This window comes from Atta colombica, unplaced genomic scaffold, assembly GCF_001594045.1.
Source record: "Atta colombica isolate Treedump-2 unplaced genomic scaffold, Acol1.0 scaffold156, whole genome shotgun sequence".
Taxonomy (NCBI): Eukaryota; Metazoa; Arthropoda; class Insecta; order Hymenoptera; family Formicidae; genus Atta; species Atta colombica.
In genome coordinates, this window is record NW_017259246.1 from 513,247 (window position 1) to 524,732 (window position 11,486).

Genomic DNA, 11,486 nt, shown 5'->3' on the forward strand with positions numbered 1-11,486 from the left:
AAAATCCAGACGGCATTCTTCTCAAGAAGAAAGTTTTCGCCATTCTGCAAAACACCATCAGACTTCAGATTGAATTCGCCGGCGAACTTATCGAGGTGGACCGGATCAGGGGAGGAAGTGCACAGCAGGCGAGGAAACTTATCGAGTGGAATTCGATAGAGTATCTTCGCAGTTATATACGAAACAGAAGTCAAGGAACTCGGTGGGAGAACGGCGGGCTTTCACGGAGGAGGCGATTCACGTCTCGCGCCTTGAGGGAAAACTTCGTCCAGTAAATCCTTTCTGTCCTCGTAAACCAACGGCGGAAGCGTCGTATTCTCTAGTCATTCCCGGCGTATCCGGAACTCGAGCTCTTTCCCTCCACCCTTCTCTCGCATCGTCGGTTGCAATTTGGCGAAATCGCGAGAGATGCAAGACGGACGGTGAGAATCCGCAACGAAAGAGATCCAGCAGAGTAGAAGCGGCTCGGAGTTCTCGGCTCAGCGAGAGAAGATCGGTGTAAATCGCTCGCGTTAGATTCTACACGGCTCCAGGCTACGAAGATGGGTAAGAAGAACAGCAAGCTCAAGCAGGATACCATCGATCGCCTCACCACCGACACGTACTGTAAGTAGCAATAACCTTTTTAGCTGTCGTATACTCAGTACCATCTCCTTTATTACATTGTTCAAGCGCGTGCGAAATCGCACCATCAGCGGATTATATCGCACAACGGAGGCGCGTATCCCTGATTATCACGACCATCATAAATTTCCGATTGCGCGCACAGCGCGCGATATTTCCGTGTTCACCGGTCATAAACGCCAAGTTAAATCGTCCGGGATGGTCGCGATGAACGGTTGCGCCCCTTTCAACGTAACTCTCGAAAAAGTGGGTCTTCCGAGTCGCGGATTCTTTCGCAGCACTGAGCTGATGCGAAAATCGTGAGACCAAAAGACGAGTGGCGAGCTCCTCTTTTGGTTTTTCCGACTGACCTACTATGTTATTTTGGCGATCCATGCAACCACAGCCTCCATCATTAAACTGTCTCTCTTTAACTTTCTCTCTCTTCCTCCCTCTCTCTCTCTCTCTCTCTCTCTCTCTCTCCTTATCCATCTATCGCTTTCTCTCCGCATTCCCTCTGTCTACACGCTAAACGCGCATCGATCGCGCGGCCGTTCAATACGCGCTGCAATGACGACGTACCTTTCTTCATTCGATAAAATGCGTTTAATCCATTCCATAAAGTTTGCCTGTCGGAAACGACAGCACACCGTGCTTCCACGCCACGTGGCTTTGTTTCCGTTGAACGAGAGCTCGATAGTGAACGCGACGTCTACAACCGCGGAATTCTATTTAATCTTTCAGCAAAAAGTTGTGTGACACCGGTAAACTGCATTTATGACTAAATAATATTTACATCAGGCAGTTTTACACTAGGTTTGAATAATTTATAAAACAATAGGAACACACACAAAATGATAGCGGCAAAAATCATCAAAAACTTCTACAAATGGTAAATGCGACCCTCGACATTATATATACAAAGTAGGCTACAGATTTTCAAAACGAATTCGAATTGAAATAACGATATGAAATATAACTTAATATTAATTTCTTGATACATAATCATAGGAAATGGAATGTCATAATATATCTGAAAAGAGAACTGTCGGAACTGTCTCTCACTGATTTTGACGGACTTTGAATTTGTTTTAGAGTATTAAAAAGTACTAAATTCGTATTTTTTTATCTGATTATCTCAAGATTTAGAAGTCAAGATAACTTTTCGGAGATAATACTTTTTTTTCATTTTTAGCGAATATATTGCTATGAGACATAAGAAAAAATTTTACACAAAAATTTTATGATATTTTATATTCTTAATAATAGTATATTCTCATTTTCAGAAAAAAATTGTTTTAATTTAAAGTGAAAATGTAAAAATTACACTCAAATTTTAACACAACAAAAACAAACAAAAAAGATCCAAACTAATGAAGTGCGGTTAAAAAGTCGCAAGTTATGATATAAAAAAAAACTTTTATTACTTTATAAGAAGGATAATGCCATTAATATAAAATTTGTTGTTGTCATATTAATTTAGATTTATAAAGTTAATTCAAAGTTTCTCGATATTTTCTCAGTCTTTGAGATGCCACTTTAGATTTATTAATCTGTGCATAACCTTAATGAACTACTAAACTAATTTTCTCTAAAAATCTCTGTGATTTCATTGCTGAAAAAGACATCAAAATGAGTTGAAACGTACAATTTGAAATATTGATGATAACATCATCTTTTTTTTAAGTAATTAAAGTTTTTGCATCATAACTTGCACCTCTCTGCGCTATACTTCTAGCCTTAATTTTCTTTGTTGTTTAATTTATTCCTCAAGTATTATTTTGAAACTTTGAAATAAGCAAATAAGCAGATAAAAAAATATAGATTTAATATTTTTTTTGTTCTACAAGTCAAAGTTCATTAAAATCAGTGAGAGACAGTTCATTAAAATCGGTTTCGACAGTTTTCTTGTGAATATATTTGAATGATGATTGTGCATTTAAGACAAAGCAACTCAGTAAGCGCTCAGTGATTCTTAATTACATTTGATTTCTACACTTAGATCCAGAAAAACTAAAGACAAAAACCAATCATACTAAAGAACTAGTAAACGCTCTCCGCTAACTGAATATAGCCTTCACTTATTTGTGTTAAACATTTCTTGGTCGATTTTCACTTATTATCATTTATATTTAAGTTATAATTAATATTGTTATTTTATTTAAAGAAATTGTCAAGTGGCCTATCCTATATAACATACACACTTATAATTGTTACGTGAAAATTATCACGTTTTTAGTGACACTAATGTTAAATTAACGATTAAATATTCTCAGCGCGCAAAAATGGACGACGCGGACGGAATTCTCGATGAATTATTCGGGTGAAAATGCGAAGGGCAAGTACGCTTTTGGCCCTATACACTTCCAAGTGATTACTCTGGCGCTGGTGATAGCTTTCATGTGGACCCTTATTAGGATTTTCGCCCTCGTCGCAAGCAGATTCGATTAATAAACATTATGCACGGAAATGCACAAATTGTTTGACAAACGTTTTATTAAAGCTACAGTGGCAGATCTGAGATAATTAAATCAACATTTTTCTACGTCGATATTCTTTCTAAAAGCTAGCCTCTTGGGATATCGATCGTACAGTGATTAATGATAAGGGAACATTGTCCTTTATGTTATTCAATTATTTGCTCGAGTCAGAACATAATTACTATAATATAGATAAAGATATATCAGCCCTATAAAATTTTACTTCTATTACTTAGAATTATTATTCCTCAGAATTTTCGTTTTTTACTTACAATATTTAAATCGTTAAATTTAATAGTATATTTCCTAGAGAAATCTGAAAAATATACGACATTCTTGTTTTGCATCACGCTGACAGTTATTACTTTAGACAAAATTGTATCGTGTAATTCAACCGACATTGTTACTCACATTGTACAAAAATAATTATTATGATAGATGAGACTATATCAACTCCAAAAATTCTATCTTAATCTTTATTTCATATAAAATTTGTATTATTTTTTTAAATTTCCATTTTTACTTATGATACTTAAAATTTCACAGATAAATTTTCTAAATCTGAAACATATGCTAAATAAAAACGATATTCCTGTTTTGCACCTCGTTGATAGTTTCTAGTTGGACGAAACTATGTCAGATATAGACCGAAGTGTACAAGATCTCTGACAGTCCAGTTGTCATGGCTTATTATTGACTTATTTGCCTATGCATTTTAATAACCGCCAATTTGTTAAGTCGATCGACCGAATGACCCAGTATAATAAAAAGTTGCATGTATCGAGGGATACCGCGAAGTATATCATTGCAAGACTAACTTTATTAAACAGGTAGTTCCACGTGGGTTTACGCGTGCATCAATAATGCGTACCAAAGTAGTCTATCACCGCGTCAGCACACATTTAATGTAAAACGCTATTGTCAACGTCATCGCGCTTTGATCTCGGGAATGAAATAAATCGTGCCAAACTGAATACAAACTGCGCACGTGGCAACGTTTATATGTGAACGTTTATCCCGTTTTCGAACAAGGTGCTATCGACGTGAAATATTAATTTCATTTGAACGCGATCGTACAAATATTTATCGACACGCAAGAAAAAGATTAGGTTTCAATCAATTCACGCACATTTATTTTGTAATTAATACAAAAGTGATTGATAAAAAGACCTGGAATACTGTTTGCGTCATCACCTTAATTGCCCGTCGGACACACCTTATAATAATGCACGGTACGAATTAACTCCTTTTTAGAGTGTACATTGTAATGTACATTAAATTAGAAGACATTATCCGTTGAAATTATTTAATGCTATCAGCATCATTTAAGATCTGATGTACATAATAATAATGTATATGTTGTGAAAAATAGTCAAAATTAGTTGTTTAGTATAAATTATTTATTTAAATATGCTGAAAAAAAACTGAATTAAAAACAAATTTTTTTAACGATAAAGTTAGATCTGAAAGAGTTAATTAACTAAAGCGTAACTGCTTATCGAAATTGACAGAAAGCTTAAAATATTCTGAGTGTTTATTATGCAGTAACGTGTTGAGTCGCGTCGACAAAAAATTGTAATCTCGCTCTACAATATTCTCTGGTTTGTCGCTTTTCTTTCAAACACAGAGGCGGTTCAGTGTGCCGTAAAATTCGCGCTCGTTTACTGTTCTATTTCCGCTATAATCCGTGTATGAGAATAATCCAGGTGCAACTTTACGCAGAACGCCTAACAAACATCAAAGCCTTATGCTTTGAATTACATTCTCCAACGACGTTCTATTCGCTTATTCGTAGTGTAAAATAATAATTTTGACTGTCATTAGTTTAAATAGTCTGTTTAATTTTTATTTGCAATCAGATAATATTTAAATATTAGACAGTATGCGATATAAAATTCGCTACATGGAAAGAATGGTTTTGTTAAAGTATCTAAAAATTCAAATTATCTAAATACTGAGAGAAAAATGTATCTATTAAATTTTAATTAATAATTGTTTGAATAGTACTGGTATAAGTTTTACTTATTCACGGAAAATAATTTTTTTTGTTTGCTAAATGAAAAAATATAATAGTTAAATCGAATGAATAATTCTTGTATCAAATAAATGTACATTTAGTAAATATTCAACTATACTAATTCTATTCAAACAAATATTTATTAAAATTTATTTATTACATATTTATTAAAATTTACATTTTTTCCCCGTGTATTAAATACAGAGAAAATTTAAATTAAATACAAATTTAAAAATAATTTTATTTAAAACATCCAAATAATTATGAAAATGCTCAAAACTTGTTAAAATATTTCAACTTTTTGCAGCATATCATCAATACTTAAACGTTCTAATTATTCTGACGATTCAACTAAATTATTTTCAAATATGTATCCAACTAAACTTTTAGATACTTTAACAAAATCGTTATTTCCGTGTAGACATTTAAGTGACAATTTTCATCCGATGTATAAATTCAGCTTTAGTTTAAAACTGTATTTCAAGAGCAACAGATAATCGACAGTTTACTTAAACTGGAATAAGATTCACGCAAAAAATATAATTAGATACCATATTTGATTAAAGATCCGCTTTAATCAAATATGGCCTCGTCCTTACTTATTTATATTGATTAGTTTTCGATTAATTTTACTAAATTCAGAGAAAATGTTTCCATTTTTTCGGAAATATTTATGTGATATGTCTAATCAATGCTCTTTGTAAACTGAATAAATTGATTAATTAATGATAATTTGAATATTAATTTATATTTATATATTATTTGTGTTAATTTTATCAATGCCTTTATAATTTCTGAAACATCTTCTAAAAATGTGAAAACGTTTTCTATCTCTAGCTAATATACCAGAATAAGAAAAGTCAAAATAATAATATTAACCATGTCCTTCTTATCTTGACAAATTGAAATTAATTTCTTAGCCAATATTGTACGAAACAACTGTTACTAAAACTCTCTATACTCCTATAAAATAAGTTACAAAACGATAGGAAGGGTCAGTCAAAGTCCAGGCTAGATGAATAGCTTCAGTCTTCAGGTAACCAGACTCGGGTTCGAGCTCTAAGAGTATCACGTTTAGAAGAGCCTTTGTCGAAGATACGCACGCCTCGGTGGTCAACTGCGAGCTCGAAAATTTTCCGCTCTCGCGTCTATTATTCCGCTTGGACGGGCAAATCTTTCAATGATTCGTTCCTTCGATAACTTCCGATTCGTGCACTCGTTGTCAAGAGGTGTAACTTCTAAGAACATTCTCAAGTCTTTTAAGGAAATTCTACCGCGGAAGTTCGCCATAGATGCGCTGTTTGCGGCAATGACGCGTTCTATCGCCTCAGCAGAATTTTTATATTATTTACGCGAGAGAAAAATCTCTCGAAAATCGCTAGACTAGACACACTATTGAAATTTAATTGTAATCGCCGAGAGTAGACTTTCACGAGAACGAATTTAAACTGCGCATCGCTTTTAGCGTGCTTAACGCGGCGGAAAATACCTGTTCTTATCCGAAAACCAATTTTGAGGTCCGCAATTTCTGAACAAGACGATCAATAGTAGAAAGGATTTTCGTGAATATCTTCGTAAGAGTTTTCATGAACGCATGAGTAGTCTTAGAGATAGATCGGCATATGGAAAACGATGATAAGATTAATCTGAGATTAGAGAATGACTCGACAATGGATCCATCATGGATCAATTACGAAAATTGGCAAAATGATATTGTTGTTAATCGTAATGTTGAAAAATAAATATAGAGTCAATTAAAGTATTCATAAATATAAAGACTGAAATATAAAGATTATGCGTTTCGTGGATTTCTTTCGTGACCAGATTCATTCTTGGAATGCCAACGTTTCGTGAACCTTGCAGTTCACTTCATCAGGGCGAAAATCAGACCCTTGAGTATCAGGCTGCTCCTCGCCCTGATGAAGTGAACTGCAAGGTTCACGAAACGTTGGCATTCCAAGAATGGATCTGGACACAGAAGAAATCCGCGAAAACGCATAATCTTTATATAGAAAGAACCCGTGGAAGTCTCAAGAATATTATCAAATGACTGAAATAATTACTGTTCAACAAAAAGTCAAGTCTTTTTCTCTCCAAAATACCATAGTATACATATCCCGAAAATTTTTTGCATTGAACATGTTGTTTGCATAATTTTATTTGCTTAAATATTTAATAAGTATTATTAAACGGTTATATTATTATGGTAATACTTACTAAATATTTAGGAAAGTAAAATTATTTTTTCTTATATTATATATTAATTGAATATTTGACATTATTTCACTCAATATTTGATAATTATTACTAAATTTTTTTTTAATGTGTAATTAACAAGTGTTCGCTTGTATGTGATTGTCTTGATTATTTTACATCTAAAATCGTACAGTTTTTACTTATGAATGTTAAAAAAAAAACAAAATGTTACAAAACAAATATGAAATTAAACGCTATTTTAAATTACAAAACTGGAAAACATGCATAACACATTAAATGAAAAATGACAATGGTAGAAACGTGACATGTATATAAATTGCAAACCAGGTACAAAACACGTGCAGAGTACGTGAGATTGTAGTAAATTGTTATGGAATGAGGTTATAGCAGCGCAACCGGATGTGATCTTACCGTAACATCCAAATTATGCGCTATCGATGTGACGTCTACACGCCGGAGGCGCACTGTCAAGCTGATCATGTCTGTCACGATTTAACACGATAGCGCGGGAGTCCAATACGGGCGGTAAATTACTGTCGCGAATTTGCCAGCTGGATGGCCCCACGGGAGAGAAAGAGAAAGATCCGGCGTTCTCATTACGGGAATAATAACTATGAAATTACGAGTTATTACGGATTACGAGCCTCGTTAGAGGCTGGTCACGAGGAATTTCACACGCGAATGCATCTTCAGCCGGCAGTGCCGGCACCATCGTCCTTTTGGATTATAAATTCAGACTCGGTTGGATACGCTGGTAATCCGAATCAACTTTAGCGAACGAACTTTAGCGAACGACCGTGTGAGAACCAGGTTACATGAGAATTGGCGACTGCTTGTACTATTGCTGCAGCTGTGTTGCGAATAATTAATGATCAGTAAGTATTATTACGAGAACAGAGAACGTGCCATTTGGTGAAGATTGTAGATTATGCCACTTGTATTTAGATATTAACGATGTTTGGAGGCAACATACACGTGGAATCTTTGATGAAATTCAAATTAGCAGGCACCCTTGATATAAATGGGAAATATCTAATTGGCGTAATGCACCCTCGTTTGCGATCATTATATTTAGATCGAATATACTGCAACTTTCTGCCACCTGTGTCACGCATTCGCGTAAATAAAATTCCGCTCGTTAACCAGGTCGCTGAACATGGCAAATTGTTCTATATGCATATGCAATTAACCGATAAATTATGAAATGTGCTATATCGCACAAGCAGTTTTATCATCGATTTACAAATATCTTTTTCCCCATTTTTGTCTAAGCCAACAAAATTGTAAATAACATCACGCTTATAACGGTGATTTGATCTTTGCTCTCCGATATCACGCATTACATTGCGCGATAACGTGATATTACCTCAGCGATATAAAGAAGTGGCGCATTAATCCTTTTTTTAGTTAAACGCTAATGCCGGCTACAAAGCTAATTATATAAGTAATTAGATTTATATAGATTTTAATGTACAATAAACCGAATTAATCCCAATTTATATTCAATTAAAGTAGTTAGCTGTGTAAATAAATTTGTATTGCTATATGACACGATGAATTGCCCAAAAAGGGGATTAATTGTAATCCAAAGAAACCGCAAAAACAAATTCACATTTGTTGACGAAAATCCCATTCGATTTTCTGAATTAAGCTTGATATAATCCCGAGCAATAAAAGCAGCGATTTTGTTAATACCACATTCGCGAAAAAGATATTTGAAACGACTGTTATTTACTAGAACGTAGAATAAAGCGTATTACGTAGCATATTCTAATCAACGGTATACACATTTCATAATTTTCTAAACCTTGATATATCAAAGCAATAAATTCATCTCGATCAATTATATAATTTTCCTTAACAAGGAATTTTTACTCCATAGAACCAATCAATATTATACAATATTATCAATATTAAACATCATAAAATCGACGGTTTGATATTATTTTCACTTCATTACTCAATGATAATTTGATTAAACTAAATACTCATAAAGTATTTTAAAAAATAATTAATTAATTATATCTATATGAAAAATCGTTTAAATATTTCAGTTTGAGTTCAACTCGACATTAATTTAACTCTACTTGACCATTGCTTGTATAAATATTCATTCGATTTCTTAATTAATTAATTATATCTATATGAAAAATTGTTTAAATATTTCAGTTTGTATCCGACATTAATTTTAATTCTACTTGATCGTTACTTGTATAAGTATCCACTCGATTTCTTAATTAAGCTCTTAATTAATCCCGAGTAATAAAAGCAATTTTGTTAATATCATACTCATGAAAAAGACATTCGAAATAATTGTTAAGTGCGCCACGCTTGAATTTAGAATAAAGCGTACTACGCAGCATATTGGTAATGGAACCAATAACATACACATTTCTACATTCATATAACATAACTACATTCATAATTCTCTGGAGCTTAATTCATATATCAAAACAATAGAATTCATCGTTCAACTGTGCAATTTATTTAATAGAGGATTCCTATTCTACAGAATAGTCAATATACAAAACAAAAATAACCATAAAATTGTTTTCTTGGCATTATTTTCAATTATTTATCAATGTTTTTATATTGTATGAATACTTAAATATTTATAAAATATTTTTGAAGATAATATCAATGAATTATATCTAAATAAGAAATCGTCTAAACAATTATAGTATACCTAACAATAATTTTAATTCCATTTAACTCTTTTAACTGTCGCTTGCATAAATATTCACTCGCTTTTCCGATTAAGCTTGACATAATCCCAAGTAATAAAAGTGGTGGTTCGTTAATGCTACATTCATGAAACTGACACTTGAAATAACTGTTAATTATGAAGATACATAGAATAAAAATACGCAGCGTGTTGTAATGAAATCGATTATATATATTTTCATAATTGTATTTATAGCTTCTTGAAGCTTCATGTATGAAAAAAATAAAATTTATCGTTCAACTACGCAATTTCTTTTAATAGGTGATATCCATCCCATAGGTGATATATATAGTAGAACAGTCAATATAAAACATAAAATTGCTATCTTGGCGTTACTTTCATTTTCGTTATTTATTAATGTTTCTTCGACATTGAATATTATTATAAAATATTTTTAAGAATAATAAATTACTAATAAATTACCTAAATAAGAAATTGTTTAAATATTTTATAGTTTTGTACTCGACAATAATTTTAACTCTTTGACTCATTTGTATAAATATTTACTCAATTTCCTCATTAAGCTTGATATAATTCCGAGTATTAACAATAATTCTGATATTATCACTTTTAAAAAAAAATCACTCGAGATAACAGTTAAATACTATGCTTGTATAAGTAAAATAAAGCGCGCTATGCAACATATTGTAATAAAATCGACGACCTACCTATATATACATAGCTTCCTGAAGCTTTATATATCAAGACAATAGAATTCATCGTTTAAACATGCAATTTCCTTTAACAGAGGATTCCCATAAAATAGTCAATACATAGAACACTATAAAATCACCAGCTCGGTATTATCTTCGCTCCATTATTTATGTCGCTTCGACAGTGAATATTTATAAAATACTCACACTTTTAAAGATAATTAAATCATATCTAAATGAGAAATCATTCAAACATTCTGTATTGTTTGTACTCGATGCTAATTTTAATTCTATTTAACTGTCGCTTGTATAAATATTTATTCTGAACACTTCATTGTCTTGCACTATCTTGCCATGTTTTAAGAGACAATTAGAAACTGATGTCCGGACATTATCTATTCCATTTCCTATAAAACTACTCGATGGCAATTTTGCCGGTAGTTATACATTCGTCCATAAACGCCTGGAAACGAACATTTCGCGTAATTACAATCTCGTAAGATCGAGCACCGTTTACACCCGCTCCAGGAAACTTTCATTTAATCTGCCCGCGAAAATCAATAGACAGTAAAATAATGTTTTGCGGTTATATTACGTTACAAGCGATCACGAGAAACCGGTGCTCGACATATGTTTTCGTGATCGCGTGATGAGCGCGCCGTTTTATCAGGCCGCTTATTAATTTATCTGATGCGAGATTACGCCTTACTCTTCCTGTCTTAGTTTTATCTCAAGTGCTCCTGATCTATACATTTCTTACGTAGTTTATTTACTTATATATATATATATAT

The 11,486-nt window shown here is 32.8% G+C and overlaps 1 protein-coding gene across 1 annotated transcript in view; it reads left to right on the forward strand.

Annotated features, from left to right (window-relative positions):
- The first annotated feature begins 542 nt into the window (after positions 1–542).
- LOC108685764 (frequenin-1) overlaps positions 543–11,486 on the forward strand; it is a 48,279-nt gene continuing 37,335 nt past the window's right edge. The window contains exon 1 of the mRNA XM_018190726.1: positions 543–606. Within this exon, the coding sequence (XP_018046215.1) occupies positions 543–606 (64 nt within the window). The remainder of the gene's footprint in view (positions 607–11,486) is intronic.